The 27,040-nt window shown below is 39.0% G+C and overlaps 1 protein-coding gene across 4 annotated transcripts in view; it reads left to right on the top strand.

Annotated features, from left to right (window-relative positions):
* POU6F2 (POU class 6 homeobox 2) overlaps positions 1–23,739 on the top strand; it is a 315,974-nt gene extending 292,235 nt beyond the window's left edge. For 3 of the 4 annotated variants that reach the window (XM_418861.8, XM_040689265.2, XM_046937839.1), the window contains 3 exons: positions 5,111–5,279; positions 13,490–13,658; positions 16,826–23,739. In XM_418861.8, coding sequence (XP_418861.3) covers positions 5,111–5,279; positions 13,490–13,658; positions 16,826–17,330 — 843 coding nt within the window. In that variant the 3' untranslated portion in view covers positions 17,331–23,739. The remainder of the gene's footprint in view (positions 1–5,110; positions 5,280–13,489; positions 13,659–16,825) is intronic. The other variant, XM_040689262.2, reaches the window with a different exon arrangement.
* Positions 23,740–27,040: the final 3,301 nt, after the last annotated feature.

The raw sequence follows: 27,040 nt of genomic DNA on the forward strand, positions 1-27,040 counted from the left end.
CCATGCCTGTTCATGCACCCTGAGTATGTTTGAAGACAGATTTCTTCTGCCATGGTGTTTTCAAATCAAACAATGGCAGTGGTACACCACTACTTTTTCTCATGTTTTTAGGAGCTGTAGATTAAGCAGAGATCCCTGCTTGCAGGAAAAATGGAAGCCCAAAAAACTTAAATTACTACTTCTGCAAGGCATGATGGTGGCATTTCTAAGTATCTACGAAAGTCTTTTTGTATCAGTATTTTCTATGAACTTTAGTTTTTATTAGAGCTAATAGATGTATTTCCATAGATAACATCAGAAATAACTTGAAATTATTTATTTGTAGCACCTTTGTGCAATCACTGCTATTTTCATCTCATCTGGCCTTTTTGTTATACTTGTCTTTTTCACCTCTATCTTCTGTAATTTGTTGTGTTTCCTTGTCTCTCAGATGTACTTTTCACTGAATCATAGAAAAATAGGACTGGAGAGGACCCCAGAAGGTTGTGCAGTCCATCCACTTCCTTAGGCAGGATCAACTGTCCTTGCATCACTCTTGACAGCTGTTTGTCTAACTTATTCTCAAGAATCACTAGTGATGGAGATTCCCTGACATCCCAAGACAACCTAGGCCACTTCCCCCTAACATTAGAAAGGTCTTCCTGATGCCTGACCTTAGCCTCAGCTGATGCAATTTAAGACCACTGCTTATTTCTCCCTTCCATTAGGACCATAATTTGTCCTGGTTGTTTGTCCAGACTCTGTAAAACCTGTAGCAGTTCTGTTAGAATACAGAGCAAGAGTCTCTCGAAGTTTCTCCATTTCCACTTAGCCTCGTTCTCTTTCATTAAGTTATGCAAAATGCCTTGTTACTCTGTCACTTCCCTGTAATTTTCTGGATGCACGGAACAATATCCCTGATCTCATCAGAGTTCCAGTCAACCATACCAAGTTCAAGAATATATTACATACATAATTGAAGAACAAAACTCAGTCTTACAGACCTAATTCATTCTTCTTTGTCATTATCAAGCAATACCACCTTCACTGTTGACAGCATAATGTAAAACTGATGTAAGAGATAAGAATCAAGCCCTCTGCATTTTCTAGTTTATTCTTATGAAGTATTATGCTGTACTTTATACTTCCCATATTTATCCTATTCCTCTAGCTGTAGTGTGCGAACATATATTCCTGCCAGATACTGATCAGTGTTGCATGCAGTCATCACTCTCGGCATGTCTACTATATCCACCTACACAGAATGGCGCAACAAAATAACGGCTTCTGTAATTTCTGTGTCTCCTTCTGTCTTTCGATGGAAAATGCACAGCAGTCATAAATATAATTCATATCATACATACACATCCAAAATTGGGAAATGTCAGCTATCGCAATTTTGAATTGATTCTGTCACCTGGAATCTAATTCATAATCTAATTGTTGTCTCTCCTTAAGGCTATTTCTGGAATAGAAATTATAGTGGATGAAAAGAAAGAAAGTATTTTAATGCCATTTCATGTCACAGATAACTATCATTGTTCTTTAAGCAGGACATTTACAGCTTAACCATCACATCTCTAAAACATGGAGTGTGCTGAAAATTATGTTGAGAGTTAAAGATGGAATCCTTCCTTAGTCTTTGTTCAGGCCATAACGTGACTCTTCAACCTCTCCAGCTCCCCTGCTCCCTTTTCCCTCACAAGCATTAAGTTACAGCCCAACAATCTGTAAATATCCCTTATATACTGTTGTTGCACCTACGGTCACTGTTCATGCAGACTTTGCTCACCATAGAACTCTTTGCCCAGCTAAAATACTTAGAATTCCATACATTTGTCCAAAGATTTCTGGAGGTCTGACAAGGAAACTGTCAAGCTTCTGGATATCACAGTTATTTCACAAATGTATTCATAAATACAGTGTGCAATCCCTGCATTTGTGCAGGGATTCAAATGTTTCCTAGATTTAACCAGCTTACTGTGCATGTGCTACACGGTGGTTGTGTCTGTGTGCTCCCTTTGCAAGGACAACTTGAGAATGTACATCCATGCTGATGCTTCTTGGAGACATTAAGTTCACTGTGTCCATGCTCAGCAGTTGAACTTTCAGGGATAATATCTGTATTGTGGCCCAGAAATGCTGCATATGCCATCTGTCTCTACATGACCATGTGTTTCTGCCTGAGAAATATTGATGGGAAATAGCACAGAATCATAAATAATTAAAGTTGGAAGGTCAAGGTTCAAGAGATTATCCAGTCAACTCTGCTGTTCCCAAGTGGAACAGCCCTGTATTTGTCTAACTTACCACTAAACACTCTCATAAGAACCTCATTAGTTGCCCCAGCAATGTATGCCAGTGCTTCACTGTCATGTTAAAAAGCTTTTCCCAGCATATGATTTGAATTTTCCAGCGTATTGCACCTCATCCTGTTCCCTACAAAATACAGGGCAGACTCATTCTCCCCTCTTTTCACTAGCTCTGCCTTCTTCACAGTACTGTATGTGTTGCAGACATCACTCCTGCTCACACAGCTCAGAACGGGAGTTACCTTTTCTTAATTTTTGCAACACCACTGTTGGTGTCATGTTCAAACTGAATTCTAATCCTGCATGTCAGCCTATCAAAAGTCCCTCCCAGTGTGGCATCGGCATGTAAATTTAGTCAGCATATCCTCTTCTCCATCATCCAGGTCATTAGAAAAATACCAAATATTGCAGAAACAGGCGAGACATCTGTGAATGTGCACTTCCGTTTCAACAGTGAGATAACCATCCTCTCAGTTTTGTTTTCCAACTACTTTTGCATTCATTCTGCAGCAGTTTCATCTAAGCTATGTCTTCGTACATTATAGAGAATGTCACACGAGGGAGTGTCGAGAAACTTGTAAAGTCAAACCACCTACTGCTTTTTCCCTGTCCACAAGGCCAATTACCTTGTCTTACGGGGAGATCAGATTGGTTTGACACAGTTTGTTCCTAACAACCCATGTTGTCTGTTACTACCTTGTTTTCTTGCAGGTGCTTACAAATTGTTTGATTATTTTCTTCAGTACTTTTCCAGGGGTTGAAGTTCAGTTGACTGGACTATAATTTTGCAGATCTTTCCTTTTAGATAGCCATTGCATTTGCTTCTCCACCCCTACAGATAAAAACTAACATCTCTAAGCCTGTTCCAGCCAGCGTGGTAACATCCAGCTCATCTAAATACAGTATTTTTCTTCCCTCACCTAGGCTGAAATCTTTAGTTTTGTCAGAGAATTCCTCTGACTACAGTCTCAGAGCCAAAATGGCTGCCATTTTCCAGTCCGATTTCTGAAGACGCCAGTCTGGAGTGGTGTGGGCATAATGTATGGGACATCCATTTCTGCAGCATTCAGTGGAAGCCAGCCTTCCTAGTGAGCTCCTTCCCTGAAAAAAGATAGTGCAAAAGTAGACATTCTCAGCTGGAAGCACTCTGAAGATAAAATCTAGCCCTTAGGAATTTTTTTTTTTTCACAGTTACCCAATGTTTGCATGAGCCTGAAATCTGTAAGCCTTGCAATCAGTTTCTCAACTATTATCCCTCTGATACAGAGCCCATTTTCTCTTTTAAAAGTTACTTTAAGAAAGAACTCCTCAAGATAATAAAATGTTTTTGTTTATGGACCCCTAAGGAAGTCAGAATAGGCTAAAAATGGACAGATAAATAATTTTCGGTATTATGAAAGGGTAGCTTGAGGTTTCTTGCTTCATTTTGCATTACATAGTTCCATGTGGAAGATTTAAAAAAAAAAAAAAAAAGTTGTAACTGTTCAGTTCTTAAGCAGGCCCATAACAGAAAAAATATCATTATATTTGTTCATAAGAATTCCATTCATCATCAAGGTGATCAAGGTGTGCCATACAATTTGTTTTCTACTTAGCATCAGTCATTTCTTTGTGTTCTGGGAGCATATTATACATAATTTGAGTATTACTAATGAATTCAGCTCCTTTTCTGAAGTTGTTCATTCAGTTAAACATCAAAAGAGAAAAATTCCTTAGAATTCAAGAAATAGATTTAAATTACTGATTTTGAGCAAGGACAAACAAGGCTTTATCTTTCTCCCTCCCTGAGAGTGCAAATAACAGCTATCACTTAGAAGTAAAGCTTTTTAGTACATTTTCGCAATCTTTTTTCATCAATATCAAGAATCGACATAAAATAAAGGTTATAAAATAAAGGTATACTAAGTACCAGCCACATTTTTGCATCAGAAGTATACTGTAGTATTATTGGGATCTGACAAGACTGTGCTGAATGAATAGAAGCCAGTTCAAAACTGTAACATCTATTGTGTATCTTCACTACCCCTTGAATTAGCTGGAAGGTTTATGTGAAAATCAGAAGCACAGAATTTTAGATTTCAGTCCCCCATGAAACTTTGTGATAGGCAGAAGGGGTTCATGGTTCTTTGCTTTCTCCTAAAGAAGAACCAAAGACTACACTATTGCAAAATTTGTAAACAAAAATTTCTGAAGACAAATGCATCTATCACTTTGTATCGTTTGCATCTACTTTATTTGCTAGACATTTTAGGTGTATCTTACTTGACACAGTCTTCATGTGGAAAGGGTTCTGTGTTTAAGGAAAGGACAATTCATCATTTGAGGATTAAGATTTCAGCATTTTAGTTTGTTTGCTAAATCCAATGTCATACAACAAATTATTCATTTCTATAAGAAATTAATAATTCCCCATTCCCACTTTACTTGGCCCTGGTCCTGCAGCATGAAAGGATCTTTCTGAAACAGTGCTGGTTTATATGAAAACCTGTATAGAGAATAAAAGTCTGACTTCGTGAGTCAGAAAACAGGTAAGAACATGTATTTATTAAATCAGAGTGCTTCTGGGAGATCTCTCACCACTCATTTCAAACAAGAATTTAGCTGCTAGTTATCTCATTAAACTGAAAAAATAGTTGAAAGTCAAAATGCAAAGGAGCTCAAATTTCTCCTGCTGTAACACTGTTGTCTGAACTGAGTCCATGGTATTTAATGCTCTTACGGGTTTTGTACCCTGGAAATAGATGGGTGAAATGTTACACTGAAAGTTTCCTATTACTGCTTCATTTTCTAAATACCTATTTTTACATTTTAACGTATAGCTCCATCAGCCCTCCCAGACGCAAGTGGGACAAGCAGCCTCACAGCCCAATCTCCTGCATTTGGCTCACAGTCAAGCATCTATGTCTCAAAGCCCAGTTCGTCAGGCTTCCTCTTCTTCCTCCTCATCCTCCTCTTCTTCAGCTTTGAGTGTTGGCCAGTTAGTCAGCAGTAAGTATTGCTCCCTGGCTCTCCTTGCTTCTCCCCTCTGTTTGTCCTTCTCACAGCTGAGTTTCCTGATCTGCTTTCCTTACTTTTTTTTTTTTTTTTTTCCATATGTCAGATTGTATATTGCTAACTTTAGTAACTCTTACCAATAAAAACTACTCAGTGCTGTGACAGATGGGACTTAAGGTAAACATGCCTTGAGAAATTGCAAAAAATGCTAAGTATGCAGATAAAAATGGTTGCAGCTGTTAATTGACTTTGTTAACACTGGACAATTATTAAAATTCATATGTAGTTTACATTCTTCAGAAATGTGAATGTTTTGAATCAGTATAATGAATTACATTGCTTGATGTTAGGAGGGCAGCCCCTTCTACTTTTGGTTAAGCGGCTTGTTCATTACTATTTGTTTGCTTAGTTATTGTAGCAAACTGTTTTACAAACCCTAGCACTGCACAAGAGACCTTTCTTGGCAGGAAAATCTTGTGCAGTTTAAGCAACGAAGAACTGTAAGATGTGGGAGAGAAAAGAATGCTGTGAGCAAATACCTTTGGTTTTGTTGTTAGGATTGTAACGGCTGACCTCCTGACCAGGCCCTTCTTCACACATTTCAAAGTCTTCACTATTATCTGATTAGCTTTATATAGTAAAAACAACAGGTTTAGAAGTATGAATAAGAAGCATTAACAATTTTTGGCACATCAGCAAAAATCTAGTGGTATTGGATGACTTCACTGAAAGATAACTACATGTGCATATTTCAAGTAAACAAATAATATAACTCACATTGTATTGCTAATGTGAAATACATGACTGAGGCAAGCTTTTGGAGGGCTCGGAAAACATTTCAAAATCTTGGTTGGATTACTTCAGACATTGTTAGACATTGTTTAAATGGAGAAGTTACTAGCAGAGCTATAGTGGTAAAATTATGCTTGTGTAATTCCCAGTGTGAATATTTCTGTTCTGGAACAAATACACCCACATGGGTAGCTGTAGGTACATAAAATGTATAGATATAGATATAATTATACTGAAATAAATACACTGCTATTCTTCTATCAGTAAATTTTCTCATGTAGACAAGCTTGTAGAAAGAAGTCAAATAAGAAGCTTCACGTTAAAAATACATAAAGTTAAATTTTATCTATGTGGGAAAATTGACTAAAATAGCAAGTATAGAATAAAAATTATTTCTCAATGGCTGGTTCAGAATAGTTTCCCTTGTAGATGCTCTTGTAAAAAAGAATCTAGAATAACTGTTGAGGTGTACTCTAACCCACAATAGATGTTCCAGTGAATTTCCCTGTGTTGATAAGCACCGTACACAATAAAAATAACATGGAAGAAGCCCTTTTAAGTTCATAACATAAACCACTCAAAGGTTAGGAGATGCTAGAAAAAGAGTAGTTTGGGCTACTGTATCTAGCTCCTGTTAGAACATGTATTTTGTAATAAGCAAGTATATAGTGATTAACATCACAGAATCACTTTTTTCTCATCCTTCATTCTGTGCATTTCCAATGGAATTTTTCAAAGGATGAATCACACAGTAAGGAAAGCTGTTGCCTCAGCATTTATTCTCTACCTGGTTCACTAAACTGTTCCCCAGTTTATGTGTAATGTTTGAGGTAGGGACTTGAAGGGTAAAAGGTGGTCTTCCTTCTGGCTGCAGAGGGCTGAGTAGCTGTAGCTCTGTCTACCACATAATTATGGTGCAATTGCAGGCAAGTCACTTGCAACAGATTTTTCACAAGTGCTCCCTCAATTTCCAGCTTGAAACTCCTGACTTTAATTTACAGAAGAACCTGGTACTCACAGTTACAATTCAAAGTGCACTTCCACCGTGGAACTGTATAAAGCACCATTTAAAGTCACGGTCTAAAAATTCATCTTCTGCTTGACCTTGACAGGGTAGCTAAAAATGCCTTTTGCCTTAATATCTGTCTGCTTGGCTGTGAATGAGAAGGAGAAGACCTTCATCTTGTAGAAACACAAGGAAATAAATTAAGATTTCAAAAAATCTAGAAGCTGAAGAGGAAACGAATAACTATGTCTTTGGTGAAGAGCTTTAGCAGAGGTCTAGGGCCACACACTGAGCAAGTAAAAAGACAATACTTCAATCACTTTCTCCATAATGAAGTACATTCATCTTGTGCACTGGACAAGGCAGGAATCTGTGAAAAAAAAAAAAAAGGTCTGGTAATCAGACGAGGATTATGGGCTACTGTTGTCCTACTGTTTTGTAACTTTTCAGTGTTTATTTATATGACTCTAAGGATGTTTTTTAAGCTTCATTTTTTACTTGGATATATTTCAAGGCTTTTATAAAAGCAGAATAGTAACATAAGTCAGTTGTTTGGTGAGATTATATTTATATTTCTACCTGGAAATATGAGATCTTCTGTCAGTTGAATGGATGAAGAAGCTGATAGGTTGTGTTATCATCTTATTTGTCTTACTCTAAAAGGGAATGAGACGTGCTGTGCTCATGAGCTGAAGGCTGAGGCATACAAGGCATAGGAGTAGCAGTTTGGTTGAATGGGGAAGATGCTTTAATGAATATAGGTCTTTTTCACTCATTCCTCTCAAACTTGATTCCCATAGTACTTGTTCTGTTCCACTCTCATTACCTCTTTATGTTGTTCTCCACATACCTGCATTCCCTGAGCTTCAGTACCTCTTTTCCTCTTTTCCTCTGCCTTCTCCTTTCTGTTCTTTCCACATCATCCATCAACCCTCGTTTCCTCTTCTCATTTCAGTCCTCTTCCAGCTCCTATTTAGTCTCTGTCCTTAGATCATCTCTGTATCCTTTCTACCGTCTAATCACTGTAATCTTCTGCCTTGCTTTATCTCTAGTCCTTCCTCTTTTCTCCCCTAATTTCTTTCCTCTGCCCAAGTGAGTCCTACTTTCTTCTCTGCACAGTCAGGCTATCCCTCCTTCAGCTCCTTAGTAATCTTCATCTTCTTCTCTTCTGTCATTTCTTTTTCTTCAGATTCAAGGTTAATTATTGCCCCCTTTGCATCTAAATCTATTCCAGCCCCCCCTGAAAGCCATTGGAAGAATGTGGAAAATGATCATCAGGAAGAAAGGCAATTTGGTCTCCCTATCCTTACTGCTGTCCTGGCCTACTGAAGGCCAGAGCCACAACCACAGCAGGAGGGGTTCTTCTCCATATCCTCTAGTCCTAGGCTCAGTACAGAGAAAACCTCAAAGAAGATTCTACACAGAGGTCTAACAAATCTCTACTGAGGAAACAAGAATTTTTGAGGCTCACCTGCCTGGACTTGTTTGAGACAGAGTTTTAATTGGGATGGCAAGAACTCCATTACTGACTTAAAAGTTATCTTCCTGACAGGTCATAAAACAACTGAAATTGTTACTTTTTTTTTTTTTTTCCTAGGCAAAACAGCATGTTTTATTAACCTAATTCTCAGAAATGGTTGAGCTGAAATTTGTTTTATATTGCAAATGCCAGGCAAACTCAGCCATATTGAATACCCAGCCAGTGAGAATGAATAGCACTGAGAAAATACTCGGAGTGTTTCTTCCTTGCTCAAACCTCGAGAAAGTTAAATCAACAGGTGGGAAACTTGGGGTAAAGAGTATACATTTCACGCATTTAGACTGAGGGATGGGACTTGGATCTTAAGAACATTCCAAAGGGAGAGGACATTTATGGGAATTCCTTGTAAAAAGCATGGCAATAATTACGCAGGAATAAGTTCACGAGTTGATCTTGTAAATTTATTTTTCAGGCTTCATTCAGTCCGAAGATCAACAGAGTACATAATGTGAGGGAAACATCAACACATTTCTACCATTTTTGCATAGAGTTCTCACATGGTCAGAAGTCAGAGAGATACTTGATAGTTGTCCAGCATATTCTACGCAGCATCTAGCAAACGACAAACTGGAGTTTAGAGTGTTTGCATAAGCCTGTTACTACTTCAGTAGCTAAATAATTGCTTGAGGCAGAACTGTGCACACCTACTAAGAGAATAACTCTACAAGAGGTCATGCCACATCACTGAAATTACTAAAAGACCATGAGAAACAGGTCAGGATTGGGCTTTAATAACTTTACTGTTCCATGCTCTTTGCTTTTATTCCTTTCACTTTTAACTCTGATCGTATTTTCCATATGACTTTGCAATTTTTTTAAAAAAGATTTTCTAATTAAAAAAAAAAAATCTTTATCTCTTACTACTTCATTTATTTTATACATTCCCCCCGTGATGCCCTGTATTTTTTTATTTACCGTTCTTTTTCTTCTTTTTTTTATGTTTCTTGACTTTTTTTCTTGACCTGTTTCATGCTTCATAGCTTTTCCCTTTTGTCTTATCGTCACCTCATCATCCTTCACCATCAACCAATGCTAGTTCTTCTTAATACATATAATTATGATTAATTCCAGAGAAATGACATTTTAAAAGATGGTCTGCCTAAATGGCTGCAAGATTCATCTCCACTCTTCATGTCCCTTTGGTGTGATTTCTTCATATTGTCCTATCCCATCTCTGTCCACTATTTCTTCTTTGTTTTCTCTTCACTTAATTCTATATTACAATTCCTCATTTTATATGATATGTAATTTTTCTGTCCTCAGATGCATCCCTCTTCTCATTTCTTACATTTTCTAACATAGGTTTTCTTTGTGAAAATTGCTTTCTTCCCCTCATATTCTGAGACTTTGGTCTCAGTGATATTCCTTTCTTCTTTCCAAATTCACCTTACTGTCATCAGTTACTATAAAATTAAAGTGCTTCTCACATACAAATTATTCTTTTATTATTTATTACTCTTTCCCCTGAGCTCCACTATATTTCCCATTAACAGTGTTTTGTCCTGACTCTATCAACTAAATGATATTTTGTTGACTTTTCTCTGCCAGCTCTTTCTCCTCCTATCTGACTGGGGACACCAACCCTTGCAATCCCTCGCACAGTAGAACTCTGCACAACAGAAATTTGCTTTATCCTTTGGAGCGCAACTCTTTCCTATTACCAGAGAATTTGCATTCACTGGAAACTCATAGAATGTTAATGGAAGAATTCAGAAGTGGGAGGGAAGTAGTATTTCCTTCAATTTTTAAGAAGTTTTTAGTACGGAAGATCCCATGGATTTTTTTCTACTCTCCTTGTCTCCCTTCTTTACCCACCAGGACATTCGGTGGAATCTTAGTCGAATTTCTTTTTGTTCTTTTGCTCTATGTATGTTTCATACAGTAGTTCCAGAAAACTCTCATTTTTTTCAAGGCCTATTAGTTTCACAAATATAACAATCATAGAGTATGAAGCCAAAATATACATTGGGAATCTGCACTCTAAATGTTGTTACTGTAGATCCTAACCACTTAGTGAGATTGGTGTTCTTTATTTTCCTCTTGGCTCAGTACAGTCTTTTGTAAGAAATCCACTTAATTTAAAAAGTACCAGTTTATTTACAGTCTTCAATCAACAACTCTTCCTAAAATGTGAAGTAAACTCTACACTTAACTGTTTTGAGAGATCAAAACTTATTGAAACCAAGTCCATTATTTATTTGATTATATTTTTGCATATGGATATATTAGTCCACAGAGCCCATGATTATGTACTGATGACATTTTAATGACAACAGAATAAAACAGATAGGTGCTGTTACATGATGGTGTCAGTAGAGAGAGCTTCATAGTACTAATTGAGTAGTATGGCGCTGATAGAAATCAAGGGACTGCTTCTATGGTTTTCAAATGGCTTTGAATCACACCTGGAATAGAAGTGTTTCTGATTTGATACAAACACTGTTTTCCCCAGAGTGCAGAGATAAAAGGCTTCAGTGTTTGTGTCCACCTCTGTAAGCACTTTCCTCCTCCCAAAGATACTATATAAGAATGAAGCCTTTTTCTCAACAGATACTACACCATCCATAAGGATGTACTTCGATATTTCTGAAGTACATCAGAGGGGTTTTTTTTATTGTGTTAAGGAGAGCTCTGTCCAGTATTTCTCCTGACCAAGATCCCTGTGCAGGAAAGGACTTTCCATGATACTCAGTGTTATAACAATGTCATACCAGAGGAATTCAGCAGAACTTGTAAGAACTCTTATATAAACATGAGCAAGCATAGAACCACTTAGCTTTCTTACCTCCCTCTATATTCCTAACAGGAGTCTGGGGGGCAGGAGCGTTACAGGGCTCCTGTAGCAATAACGTTTGCTAATTTGAGCATTCTCTGGGAATTGTGCTTTGTAACATCCCCAATAGCCTTAGTCAGAGGCCTTAAAATGGAGAAAAGAGATGAGAAAACTCACCATCTTAGTGCCCTTTACAAAAGTGAATCTGAGGTCATTATCATTTATGAGATTTTGTAAATTTATCTGTTGCTATTCAGAGAACCAAAGGGCTGATAAGCAACCAGCTCCATTCTGTGCTTATGAAAATCACAACTGGTATGCTAGGTAGACTGTGAATAGGATAAGTGGGAACATTTCACATCCACAAAGGCAATTACTTTAAAAACCGAGTAGCCCTACCTTAGCCTCCCACTACTTATAAGTAAATAATATGTTTCCTAACTTTATACAATTTGAGTGCATTGATGTGTGTACAGATGCACTCAAGCACCATGCTGACAGGAGGAGTGTTGAGTATTGCCAACATGAGGTTCAGCCTATATGCTTGTTCACCTGTATTCTTAGTTCATGTGGTCCCTGACTACATATATGAGTATTCTAAAATCCTATTGCTACACATGCTTTTTTCAATTAGGCTTTGAATCAATATAGGATAAATTTACATAACAGAGAAGCCTCTTTCCTCTGTCTCTATTATTAGACTAAAAGATTTTTTTATATCATAAAAGATTTTTTCCACCATAGAGGAATTTTACATCAGGTTTGTAAACCACTGAATATAAATTTTTTGTTACTGTAATGCTGATATGCCCTTAGCTGTAGCAGCACTAGCAGAAGCCAGGGTAATATAGGGTTCAGAATAGTAATGTAGGCTAGCATTGTCCTTGGACAACTGCTTGTATTTACAGAAATTGATGGGTTATTGTGCTGCAAACTTTTCACCTAAGAAGTCTGAGGAATGAGGTGAAGAACAATAGAGATGTCTCGCTGGGAGAATGGATTCACTACACGCAGTATTGCACAACACTTTGAAATCTTCCACCATCCAAGTCCCATGCTGTCTCTGGCTTGGCAAACGCTTTCATTTAGCCAGGGATCAGTAGCTTGGGGGGAAAAAAGTTCCATTCTCCAGCTGTTGTGTCATCTCCCTTGATAAGTCCTAAATTGGCTGAGTTATCCAGCACCAAAGGAGCTTTTCTGCAGTAGACATGCTTTATTATGTGCCCTTTCAGGGACAAAGGCTTCTGTGTCAGTAAAACCACTACGGAGAGCAAGGACAGATTTACTCTCACAGCATCATAAGCATTATCTTCTGAGGGGCTAATGTAAAAGTAAAAAATTGTGTGGCATTACAATCCAAAGCCCAATGGCTGATCTTGCAAATACACTGCTCCTTGATTATCAGCCTGATGGGAGGCAGAAGGAAAAGCCTGAAAGGCTGCTTTTCACAAGGGCATGTTTTAAAATATGAATTTTAAATGAGGAGGGGTGTGTTTTTTTGTTTGAGCTTGTTCTTTTCATGGGTTAATTTGGATGCTTGACTAGTGGTTTGGACTGAGTATTGCAGAAGAGGGAAGGAAGGTTTGTAAATCTCCTTATTTGACAGTTATTTTAGATTAAATGGAAAGTCTTGCTTTCAAATTAAAAACCCAAGCAGTTTGTGCATGTGTTTTGCAGTCCCCACAGATTGCAAATAAATACATTAACAGAAGCCTGTCTCACTGTGCATGCAGTGAGAAGGGGGAACAGGGAACATGACTTGTCAGAAGTGGGAGGAGATATTGTGAAGCCCAGATGGCACTGAGGACCCCAGCCAACCCCTCACGCTGAGGGGAGCTTGCCCATTTTTCACGAGTTCAGCAATGATGTCTTTGAACATCTTTCACCACCACCTGGAAGCACTGCTGCTTTGTTAGATTTTAGCAACCTGAACATCCTTTATAACACACCTGGCAAAGCAAGCCTGCTTCTGTTTATGGGAGAAAGAGAGAAGTACTTAAAAATAAATTAACATGACAGTAAAACATGGGGTAAGCCTAGCCCACTCATACCTGACGTGAAGAACTGACACAATTCAAAAAATATTTCAACAGATCCTCAAACAGCCACTGGAGAAGTGGATGGGGTGAATCTGGAAGAAATCCGAGAATTTGCCAAAGCTTTTAAAATCCGGCGCCTGTCCCTTGGCCTCACCCAGACTCAAGTTGGCCAAGCCCTAAGCGCTACTGAAGGCCCAGCCTATAGCCAGTCTGCCATCTGCAGGTAACAAGTTACATCATAAACTCTCCTCTCTTTGTTCTTCAGAATTATCCAGCTTATTGTGAGGAGCATGCTCAGGTCGGAGTCATATTTCTTTAGAATGTGTTTTTTTTTCTGGGATTTAAACTCACTGATGACGTTGGTATCTCAGCAGATAAGATGTTCTTCTTGTGTAGCCCTCAAGTAACTTTAGTCTTTTTTTTTTCCCCTTCTATGTTTTTGGTTTTTTTTTTACCCTTCTACTTTTTAAACAAGCGAGAAACAATGTTCCTAGCATAGAGACTTAATTCAGTGGACAAGCTGGAGACCCTGCTGGTGCTGGATAAGCACCAGCTGACCCTCTTCATACTGTGCCATTTTCTACAGATAGGGTAACTGAACAAATATTTCATGGCTGCATCCTGCTAAGTTAAAACCTGTATTACTGTGTTTAGTGCTTCATATATAGGATGCTAATGATTTAACTAGGCAACACAGAAGGGGAAAAGTTATCCTTCCTGTTATCTTACAAAACAGCAGCTATTCATCTTTTATCACCTGAATATATATTAATTAATTAATCAATTAATTTAAAAATAACAGACAACCCATGTATGCAAAGCAGGACTAGAAATGTGCCCTAATCATGGGAAATAGTAATACAGTCTTAACAGAGTTAGTTACAAGCAAATACCGTATATGCATGTATGTGTTACAGTAATGCCACGTTTATGCATGAGATAACAAACACACTTAGGTAACAGCATTTTCCTCTTGGGCAATGCCTTGTAGTCCTACTCCATCAGTGAAAGCCAAGAAACCAACTCTAAGCTCATTTAAGTGGATTTTGTTCTTGGTGATCCATGAAATGCTCTGTCTTTTTATCTGCTCTTTATACTTTTAATGTATTCCCCATAGAACGGAAGTATACTTTTCCTGCAGTTTAAGACTAAGGTTATAAATAACATCAGTATGGGGTAGTGAGCTTGCAGCTCACATTTTGCTCAATGATTTTCCATAAAACCCATTGATTGTTGTTAAATACAAAAAGCTCCATAGGATCCTCTCACTTCTATGGCCTCCCCTACTGTTTTTTCTTATAAGATACCTCCCTGTAGAAAATAACCTTTATTCACTCTATACAAGGATACTACTGCTGGGAAATTTGTTTCAAGACTTGTATATCGTTATTCCAAACAACATGTTCTGCAGTATCAACACTAACAAGCAAAGCCAATGATACGAATGCTATTGCTCCCTGTTGCTTAAGATTTTTTTCTTTCATATGGTCAGTTGGTAAAGAATGCCTAAAGCAGATGGAGTTTTTGGCAGTTGCCAATTTGTTGTAGCCTTAAGATGCTCTTTAACATACAATACTTCAAAGTGATAAATTGCCATTCCCTTTGCTTGTATCTAATTTGCTGTCTCCTAATTTCCTCAGTCTACCTCATGCCTGAGAAAACCAGTGGAGATTATTTGAATTTTATTAAGCAAACGGTCTTCACTAACGTATTATCATGAAAACCCAAATAAAGAGGAAATTGGAGCACAGGCACAGCTAAGTAAAGCCCAGAAATATGGAAGCCTTTGACAGAGGGCAAATTTTGCCACCTTTGAGGGGTAAATGGCTCAGAACAACATGACTGGATGCAGAAGTTGGTCCCAGATATTTGCAAAGTAATAGTGTTTTTTCTTTCCTTTGACCTCCAAAGATGGATATCGTTTTGGGGTGTAATAATCTGCTATGACTATGCATTTCTTGTTAGACACCAAGTTATTATGTTCCAGTGGCAGTATGGTGCTCCTCAGAAATAGAAGTTTCAATATTTCTTTTAATGTTAACAAAGGAGATTCAATGGAAGGAGCAGCAACGTAGTCAAGCTGAATGACCAACTTGACCAAAATATCACTGGGTGCCAATGATGGACACCTTGCAGCCAGTCCCACACTAGGATGCCAGGCGTGTTACTATTTGAAATTATTTCTCATCTCCTTTGTTTGTGGGAAATGCTTTGTTTGTTGATTTCCTGCAGCTGCCATGTGCCAAACATAGCCTCTAAAAGCTGCCAACTCCAGCCATTGAGTTGCTTTGGTATTGACTCAGCCAGTCTCATCTCCCATGCACAGCGTGATCAGCTGTGGCAGTGGTGCTCAAGTACTGTGAGAGCTGGAGAGGACAGCAGCACTGGGCAGTAACTGTCTGCAGGATTAAATATGCTAGCATATGGGGCAGGACGTAGGTGAAGTAGAGAAATACAGATGGGTGGCATCAGAGGAATTGGGCTAAGACTTTTTTAATGCATAGAAAGAGAGTATGAACCTGATAAATGAAAGAAACAAATACTTATATGACTTGAAGAATGAACTCAGCTCTTCCGCTTGTTTATGAAAAGATGAAAGCTTTGTGTAGCTGCTTTTCCAGATGTCTTATAATACTTGTAAAATCTGGCTTGGCAAAAGACTTTTGATGGCAAAATGATATATAGAAGACCTCATTTACAGGAAATGATATCATTTTGGTACAGGTTGTAGAAATCCCACAATAAACCCAGCTTGGTGCCACAGCATATTAGTAGACTATTATGCTGGGTTTCATCTGGAAAACATGAGTCTGTCTTTGCACATTGTGGGGGTAGTCAAGATAATTGCAAAGCATCCAGCTGTTTCAGCCGGATACCACCAGAGCTACGGGAATCTGTTTCGGACCCAGAAAAGGGATATAGCATTAACTTGCAAACAGTGAAAATTGCTGAAAAATGAAAGGAAAGGAAATGTGATATTCAGAGGCTAGTAGCTGCCATTCGTTTGTATTATTAAAGCTGTGGTATTTGGACTAGATGGGATGGGAGGGGAAACAAAGGGATTAATCACAAAGAAGAGATGATAAAAAGCAATTGCCTTCGATGTCATTTCCTGTAATTAGACTTTTAACCTGAAGGGTTTTGAAGATCATCAGAAATATGAAAATGAGAGTCATAACCTGTATTATTCAGTGTGCTTAGAATTTTGTTGTAGTATTTGTTTTGTGATAGTTTAAATATCTAGCTATATTTATATTTATAGATATAGATATCTGTTAGTTTTGGTAATCCATTGTAAATTATCTCTGCCAGTCAATTAGTCAGGCAGGCAGGAAGTCCCACCCTGGCAGAGCATCAGTGTAAGACTCTTCTTTCTCAATTTTCCCTCAGACACACCATCCTGAGAAGCCACTTTTTCCTACCACAGGAAGCCCAAGAGAACACTATAGCTAGCAGTCTGACAGCCAAACTGAACCCTGGCCTTTTGTATCCTGCCAGGTTTGAAAAGCTGGACATCACCCCTAAAAGTGCCCAGAAGATAAAGCCGGTGCTTGAGCGGTGGATGGCTGAGGCTGAGGCCCGCCATCGAGCAGGTATGCAGAACCTTACCGAGTTTATCGGAAGTGAACCATCCAAAAAGCGCAAGAGGCGTACCTCATTCACGCCACAAGCCCTTGAGATCTTGAATGCTCACTTTGAGAAGAACACACACCCCTCTGGGCAGGAAATGACAGAGATTGCAGAGAAACTGAACTATGACCGGGAAGTAGTTAGAGTTTGGTTCTGCAATAAGAGGCAAGCACTGAAGAACACAATTAAACGTTTGAAACAGCATGAGCCTGCGACAGCAGTTCCTATGGAGCCCTTAACAGACTCACTGGAAGAAAACTCCTAAAAGCAAAACAAAATAAAACCACACACAGAAAACCCTGCACCAACAGAAACCTAATCATTCGAACTCTGTGAAAATACCTGTTCATCACCCTTGTAAGTAAAAGACTGAGAAAACTACAAGAAGGACAGAACAGTTTATAAATGTCCGTGAGTTTTCCTATATAAAAACAAAACAAAGAACTGCACAACACTTAGCGTGTGTGTCGTAGAATTAGTTCCCCAAAAAAGAAAAAGCCAGTTTTTTTTTTTTTTTAAATGGACTTAAAGTAAACCAAATAACTGCTGACTTTTTTCTGTATATTATGAAAATGTGAACACATTTTACGGAAAAAAAAAAAAAAAAAAAAAAAACAGAAAACACACACACACAAAAAAAAAGAAAAAAAGAAAAGAAAAAAAAAAACTTTTATCTGTTTAAAAGAGAATACAAGCCTGCCACCTGGAGGAGTGATTGTAGCCTTTCAGGTATCAAGTGCTGATTCACTATGAAAACTATTAACCAAAGTCAGAAACATGGAATTGCAAACTAGATTGTTAGTCTACTCTTTTATGGGTGTAAATCTGTGTTATGAATTTTTACATTTGTATTTTGTGAAGAGGAAAACAACAGGATTAATTTCTCTCATCCATGGTCACACACCTGCAGGTGTGTACAAACAGGTGTCAAAGTCATTCCATCGTGGTCACCTTCTTTTCTTCTGTTTGCTTTTAGTCAACAGTTATGCAATCTCCAAGTGTTTGGGTGCCAAAAATCATTTTTTTAATTGTGATTTGCACAGCTTGGTATTTGTTTTCTAAGGGCATAAATCTCAGTTTGCATTTCTATTTTTGATTTCTTTCTGACTCTTTTTGCTGCCTTCAGCTCATTCTCCACCCTTTCCCTACACTCCCATAACCCAGCACTGTTTGAAGATTTTTAGAAAGAGAAGTGCAACCTGAACACTTTCATACCGATATGCTGAAATACAATAGAGGACAAAGGATTAGGATTGTGTCTGATAAACTGACAGCTCATTGTCAACTGCATAGCTTGGGATTTCTCAGTCATTTAGTTAAGAACCTTGAGTGGCTACCAAAATTCATTTGTAGTATGAACATAAACTGCACACTTGGCTCAGTACTGCATCTATATTAAGGTTCTGTTTGAAGCAATTTCTCTCCAAAGTCTGCTAGCCAAAGAAATTTCTTGAGATTCTGATGGAAAATGACAGGCCAAGAAGTGATGAGGGTGTTCTGATCATTGTATTACTATGGCCTGCCTCAGCGGTAGTGCTTCATTTCTTCTGCTTTTTTTTTTTTTTTTTTTTTTTTTTCCATAGAATCATAGAATCACTCAGGCTGGAATAGACCTTAAAGATCATCGAGTCCAACCATGAACTAACCATACTACCTTAACTCTAACAACCCTCCGCTAAATCATGTCCCTGAGCACCACATCCAAACGGTTTTTAAACACATCCAGGGTTGGTGACTCAACCACCTCCCTGGGGAGCCTATTCCAGTGCTTAACAACCCATTCTGTAAAGAAGTCTTTCCTGATATCCAACCTGAACTTACACTGGTTCAATCTAAGGCCATTTCCCCTCATCCTGTCACCTGTCAGCAGTGAGAAGAGACCAGCCCTGCTCTCACTGTAAGCGCCTTTCAGGTATTGGAAGAGAGCAATAAGGTGTCCCCTCAGCCTCCTTTTCCCTAGACTAAACAGCCCCAGTTCCTTCAGTCGCTCCTCAGAGGGCATATTCTCCAAGCCCTTCACAAGCCTTGTGGCCTTTCTTTGGACCTGTTCCAGCATCTCCATGTCCTTTCTGTACTGAGGTGCCTGAAACTGAGCACAGTACTTGAGGTGAGGCCTCACCAGTGCCAAGTACAGGGGCAGGATTACTTCCCTAGTCCTGCTCACCACACCATTCCTGATACAAGCCAGGATGCCATCGGCCTTCTTGGCCTCCTAGGCACAGTGCTGGCTCATATTCAGCCAACTGTCCATCAGTACACCAAGGACCCCTTCCATCAGGCAGCTTTCCAGCCATTCCTCCCCAGCCTGTAGGGTTACCTGGGATTGTTGTGACCAAAATGCAGGACACAACACTTGGCCCTATTAAAACTCATACAGTTTGCCTTGGACCATTGATCCAGTCTATCCAGGTCCCTCTGTAGTGCCCTTCTCCCCTCTGGCAGACCAACACTCCCTCTCAGCTTGGTGTCATCTGCAAACTTACTGAGGGTGCACTCAATCCTCTCATCAAGATTGTTAATGAAGATGTTAAATAGAAGTGGCCCCAGTACTGAGCTCTGGGGGACACCGCTCATGACCGGCCACCAACTGGATTTAATTCCACTGACCACAATTCTTTGAGCCCGGCCATCCAGCAGTGTTTCACCCTGTGGAGCATACGCCCATCCAAACCATGGGCAGCCAGCTTCTCCACGAGATTGTTGTGGGGGACAGTGTCAAAGGCCTTACTGAAGTTCAGGTAGAGCACATTGACAGCCTTACCCTCATCCACTAGGTGGGTCACCTTGTCATAGAATGAAATCAAGTTTGTCAAACAGGATCTACCATTCGTAAACCCATGCTGACTGGGCCTGATCCCCTGGTTGATCTTTAACTGGTCCATGATGACTCCCAAAATTATTCGTTCCATAACCTTCCCGGACACTGAGGTGAGACTGATAGGTCTGTAGCTACCAGGATCATCTTTCCAGCCCTTTTTGAAGATGGGTGTCACATTCGCTAGTCTCCATTCCACCAGGACATCCTCGGTTAGCCAGGACTGCCAAAGAATGACGGGGAGTGGCTTGGCAACCACTTCCGCCAAATCCCTCAGCACCCTCTGACAAAATCCATGCAGCTCCGTGGACTTGTGAGCATCCAGCTTTTGGAGCAGGTCCAAAACCATCTCATCATGGATCCTGAAGAGCTTATTCTGTTCCCCATCCCTATCTACCAGCGCAGGGGGCTGTGTTCCCAGAGAGTAACAAGACTTACTATTAAAGACTGAGGCAAAGAAGGCATTAAGTACCTCAGCCTTATCCTGATCCTTGGTCACCAAGTTGCCCTCGGCATCCAACAAGAGATGGAGATTCTCCCTAGCCCTCCTCTTGCTGTTGATGTATTTATAAAAAATATTTATTGTTTTCCTTTACCTTAGCAGCCAAGTTCAGTTCTAGCTGGGCTTTGGCTTTTCTAATTTTCTCCCAGCACAGCTTCACTATGTACTTGTAATCATCATAAGTAGCTTGCCCACTCTTCCAGAGACCATCCATCCTATTATAGATGTTTGCCCATTGTCAGGATATAGGAAAACCTATTGAATATCTTTTGGGAATTGTGAGGTTGGTGACATGCATTATGTTTCAGATGAGGACCTTTCCCTTTAAAGACAATTTGTTTCTATGACTTCTATTTTGATGGGGCAGGCGTCTGCTGAAGCATGGTGGACACTGGACATAGGAGCATGACAAGACTCATGAGAGAAAAGTGTTGCAGGTTCTAGATGGGCTACCTCCTGATCCATGAAGTTCACTGTGATTTTCATCTTGTGATGAATGAATGCTGTTCCAGCCTGTGAGATTTAGTTCATTATTAGGATGGAAACTATGTCTTGAGCAGAGCTTACCAAAACTTAGTCTTTGGTATTTGGTCCTCACTGTAGAGGTGGTAAAGTAAAATTCTGCTGGTGTAACTTTTGTTTGCGTTCACTGACTTCAGGGTTGTTGACTTTTGCTAGCCTACCCAGGATGCTGAAGAAGGCTCCCATAGTGCTGGATTCTACAAATAGCACATCTCATACAGAATTATGTTTTGAAGAACTCAAGGCTATATCCAAAATACAGTGAAAGAAAGACTTCCATTGATTTAACTGAGCTTTGAATCTAGCCCTTGCTATTTTATTAATGGACTTTGCCATGTAACGTAGAGTATTTGTTTCATTACTGGTGGAGTTTCAAAGCTTCTGAGACTATCATCTGTGCCAGAAACTGCATCTAAATGTGAGCACTCTCAAAGGTCAGGGTTGGAGAGCACTGAAGTATTCAGTACTCCAGACTGAGCTCACATCCAGTGAAGGCATCCTAGACTTTAAGCTTCAGCAGGGTATGTTTAAGGATATTTTCAGTATTGCTTTTATGGGAGGAGAGTGAGATTTGTTATTGATTGTTTCCCAACTGTTGATATATAAACATCTTCTGAGGAAAATAATAATAAGAATAATAATAATAATTTTAAAAAACCCTCAATAAACACAGAAAAAGTCACTTTACCCAAGCTAAGCATGTGAAATAGAGAGCAAACCTCACAGCAACATCTGCCCCTCTGGGTTATCATTTTTCCCCTCTATTCACAGACACCTATTTCCATGGATATATCTATGTTATCTATACCAAACATTGCTAAACGTGTGGCCATAATTCAATTTACATAATGATCAGGAGACCACCCAGAAATGAGGAGGGAAAAGCAGATAGAATTTGGAACTGGACACCCTACCCACATCTCCAGTACACTGCTAATTGTCTGGTCATTGATGCCATAAACATTTTACTTGTTCATCCACCCTTGAGAGCATATGCCCTCCCCTCACAACAGTCATCAACAGCCTGGGAACAAAAACCATCAACCTTTTGTTGCCTAAAACCAAAATTTCTGATTCTCCCAGAGACTGCTCTAAATTTTGTGATGAAAAAATCTCCCAAGTTAACGAAATGGCATACAAATGATACTAAATGTTTAAAAATATGCCGGCAGTGGTTATATAAGGTCTTTTCTGTTCCAAAGTACGTATCAGAGGGATATAACTAGGACAGTGAAAATGTGAAATAAATATAAATTGCCAGCTTGGAAGAAAAAATGATGTTCATCCCACAGTCTTAAAATCATTCATGTGCAGAGATTTTTTTTACAGTTTTCTAATTTTATATTATGTTTTGTAAATTATTTATAAAATGTTGTAATGCTTCTTATATTAATTTTTTTATAAACAAATTTTTGCTATGAGGCATAAATGGTGCCTGAACAGATTCTTAGGAAGATAAATTATGTGTGTGTCATACATCATTTGGGGGCCATAAATATTTTGTTTTGTTTTGTTACTGGCAACATTTCTGGTTTCCATTTTTAACAATTTTCATCTATTGATTACATTTGAATACCTTTTAATTTTGCATGTGACTAAAAGATAGATTGCTACCAGCAAATGAAACAGAAGTCTCTTCAGTCATATGTGAAGGTTTAATGGTTTTCCAATTTATTGATCATTGAATTTTTATATATATATATATATATATAATTATTATTTGAATAATGGACCAAGGGTTCAATTACCGATCTGATTTTGTCTTTTTATGTTTTTTCACTAAAAAGCTGTTTTGGACAGTTGAAGAAATCCAATGCATTCAAATGGTTCCAGTTTCTTTATGTTATTAACAAAAAAAAAAAAAAAAGAAAAAAAAAGAAAAGAAAAAGAAGAGAGAAAAAGAACGCAAAAAGGAGCTAGGAAGGAACAAGTAGAGGCGTATCAAAGAACTCAAGCTATAACCAAAAAGAAATATGTAAAATGCCTTTGCTCGTCTTCTCAATGCTGGACCAAAGCTCAATGTATGTAGGTATATGCACATTGTATAGATATGGCTAAATGTTGCTGACAATCTCGCAATACTAAACTGTTACTATTTAAAAAGAAAAAAAAGAAAAAAAAAAGAAAAAAAAAGAAATACAAAAATAAAACTGTTCATCAGTGTTTTACCTCAGCACTCTACTTGTACCCAGTTATTGACCAACATTCAAACAAGAAGATAAGAGCGGAAATTAATTTCCATGTCAATGTTTGACTGTAAAATCTGTTTGGATAACATTTTGTAATGAGCTTTTTGTCATGTGGTTTGCTTGTTTCCAACTTGAGATTATGTGGGCACATTTGTTTATTTATTGTTAAAAAGTGATATTATTATTATTACTATTATTATTATTATTATTATTATTTTTTGTCCTATGTGCTATAATCTACAGAATGGTCACCAGGGTCACTTATGAAGCACTGCAAAGAGATCTGTTTTTCCATGCATGGAGCATGGAGTGGAAAGATGGCAGTATGAAATGGACTGTGTTTTGTTGCTAAAAAATACTAATTAATTCCAAAAGGAGTTGATGTGGTGGACTTGTGACCGAGAAACCAAACTGGATATTTAAAAGCTCCTTACTACTCTGACTTTGAAACCAAAGCTGATTTATCTGCACAGGTTGCTTAACATGAAAAAAAATAAATAAATAAACTGACAAAAACTGTACTTAATCTAGAGCAATATCTGTATGGTCAGTAAAGCTGCACTTTGTGTATTTCTTAACAGCTTCAGATCTGTCACTTTTAATTTGTACCATAAAAAATAAAGAATTGTTTGACATGAAAAATAAACTTTCATGTGTTTGTCTTAAATCTCATGTATTATTCACATGATCAGAGTTCATGTAATCTCACATCAGTTCAATACAAAAATAGTTAAATGATTGAAAAAAAAAAGGAAGAAAGAAAATATGTTTGCACCACTGAGCATCACTCTATCTGCAAAACTAAGACTGTTTCTATATCCAGAGAGGGCACCTACATTGGTGATGTCTTCTTTTCTCTACAGATAAGCAGAGCAGAGGATCTACAAACGGAGTACTGTGGGATCAGGCAAGTAAGTATGTGATATTGCCCAGGCCAAGAGCAGCAGAGCACAGATGGGCATGAAGTCCCCAGACAGTGAATCTCTCAGTTCTTCTTTGGCTCCCATAGCAAAGCCAGGTAAGATATGGAAAGGGAATGTGTTGGTAACCTTGCTTCATCCTTTCAGATGACTTCTGCATTTTGCAGCACTCATGAAGTTTATTCCTCTTTTCTTTGAGTGATTGTGATATTGGATAGCAGAATTGCCTTTCATTCAAGCCATTTGCTCTGAGTTGTACTGAATTTTGACTAAATGTGTGATTCTGAAACATTACCAGGTTTTGAGAAATAAATTCAGTTGCCTTATAAATTCATTTGAGGGCAAAAAAAGAAGGTCTAGAAAAAAAATTCTGACAATATTAGAACAGTAAGAGGAGTGCTAGGGAGGAAGTGCTCCGTCCTTCATTGAATGTGGTGGGAAACATGACCACCAACGGTAAGGAAAAGGCTGAGGTTCTCAATGCATTCTTTACACCTGTCTTTAAAAGCCAGACCAGTTATCCTTGGAGTACTCTACCCCCAACCTGGAAGTCTCAGATGGGGAGCAGAATAATTCCCCTGTGATTCAGATGGAAACTGTTGCAGGCCTACTACACCACCTGGACTGTCACAAGTATGTGGGGACAGATAAGATCCACCTGCGGGTGCTGAGAGAGCTGGCAGAAGTGATTCCCAAGCTGCTTTCCACCATCTATCAGCATTTCTGGTCATTTAGAGAGATCTGAGAGGATTAGAGGCTTTCCAGTATACAAGAAGGGTCATAAGGAGTATTCAGAGAACTACAGGATTGTCAGTCTGAACTTGGTGCCAGGAAAGATTATGGAACTGATCACCTTGAGTGAGATCACACAGCACAGGTGGGACAACTGAGGGATCAGGCCCTGCCTGCATGGGTTCTTGAAAAGCAGGTCTGGTTTGACCAACCTAATCTCCTTCTATGATTGAGTGACCCACCTAGTGAATGAGGGAGAGACTGTTGATGAAGGCAAAGCCTTTGACACTGTCTCCCCCAGTATTCTCTTGGGGAAACTGGTAGCCCATGTTTGGACAGGTACGTTCTTTGCTGTGTAAAATAATGGCTGGAGGACCAGACCCGGTGAGTGATGATGAATGGAGTTAAATCCAGCTGGTGACCAGTCACAAGTGGCACGGCCCAGGGGTCGGTATTGGGGCCTGTTCTGTTTAATACAGATTGATGATCTGGATAAAGGGGTTGAGTGCATCCTCAGTAAGTTCACAGATAATGCCAAGCTGGGAGGAAGTATCAAGCTGCCTGGGGATAGGAAGACCCTTCAGAGGGATCTGGACAGGCTAGATTATGGGCTGATGCCAATGGGATGAAGTTTAACAAGACCAAGTGTCGGGTCCTGCACTTTGGCCACAACAACCTCAGGCAACGCTACAGGCTTCGGGCAGAGCGGCTGGAGGACTGTGTGGAATAAATGGACCTGACAGTGTTGGTTGATGATCAGCTAAACATGAGCCAGCAGTGTGCCCAGGCAACCTAGAAGACCAAGGGTATCCTGGCTTGTAACAGAAATAGTGTTGACAGCAGAGTACAAGTACATATCCTTGTACTCAGCAGTGGTGAGGCCACACCTTGAGTACTGTTTTCAGTTTGGGGCCCTTCACTACAGGAAAGATACTGAGGCCCTGGAGCATGTCCATTGAAGGGCAGCAAAGCTGGTGAGGGGCTAGGAGCACAGACCTTATGAGGAACAGCTGAGGGAACTGGGATTGTTCAGTCTGGAGAAGAGCAGGCTCACAGAAAACGCTGTGGCAAGGTTGGGGTCAGCTTTTTTTCCTGCGTAACTAGTAATAGGATAAGAGGGAATGGCCACAAGTTGTACCAGGGGAGGTTCAGGTAGCATATTAGGAAAAATTTCTCCAAAAGATTGGTCAGGCACTGGAACAAGCTGCCCAGGAAGGTGGTTGAGTCACCTTCCCTGGAGGTGTTCAAGAAACATTCAGATGTTGTACTAAGGAATGTGGCTTAATGGGGAAATATTGGTGGTGGATGGATGATTGAACTAGATGATCTTGGAGATCTTTTACACATTGGTGATTCTATGATTCTAAGGTTCTATGATCATTTTGTTTGACACTTGAGAACAAAACTTTGGCAAAACCTTTCCCCTCTGATTTTGTTGAAAATTGTTTTACGCTTCCAGTACCACATGTTGAGTAATCTAAAATGAAAACAAAATATTTATTTGTACACAGAATACAGGGAACATCTGGGATATTTATTTATCTCTAATTTCTCCAGATGGGAATTTCTCTTTCCTGTTCATTTTCTACTGCATTTTCAGGGATACACGAGAAAGATAAAAGAGAAAGGTAAGTTATTTTGTAGACATGATGGGCAAAAATAATAGGGATATAGCCATTTGTTAGACCAACTAGTATACATGGAAAAAGTAGACAAGCTTTTAAGTACAGAAACCCTGCTTTGCTCTGACACAAAAGCAGGTGAATCCAAAGCTGAACAGAAGTTGAGAGCAAAGAGAAAGAAGGTGTTGGGGTATCATGATGATCTGAAGTCATATTTCAGACTCATCTGTTTACATGGTGCAATGATATGGAGAATGACCCTTTTTGCTTTTCTACCAGCTAGTAAAATGTAAAAAATCTAGTCTTTCATTCAACATGATCAAGCAAAAGCCACCATCAATTGGAGCCCTGTTCCCCCTGCCCAATTTAAAAATGCAGTTTTATCCTTGAGTGATATTAGAAGTATTGTATGTGCCTTCTGGGCACATGATTCTACCTACCATTACTTAAGTAACTTGAATTGTTTTACCAGAAGGAATTGTGACTTTGCAAGTTGAATCATTTTTACATTGACAACTGAAAGCTCAAAAGAAATCCTACTGTAAAAGCAATAAAATTTAACAGTAAGAACTCACGCCTCCTTCCTGACTGCCTAAGAATAATATTTCTAGAGCTCAGCTATGGCAGTACTTTGAAGCTACCTAAGTGAAACATTAAGGCAAAGATCTTTAGA

Source organism: Gallus gallus, chromosome 2 (assembly GCF_016699485.2).
Source record: "Gallus gallus isolate bGalGal1 chromosome 2, bGalGal1.mat.broiler.GRCg7b, whole genome shotgun sequence".
NCBI classification, from domain to species: domain Eukaryota; kingdom Metazoa; phylum Chordata; class Aves; order Galliformes; family Phasianidae; genus Gallus; species Gallus gallus.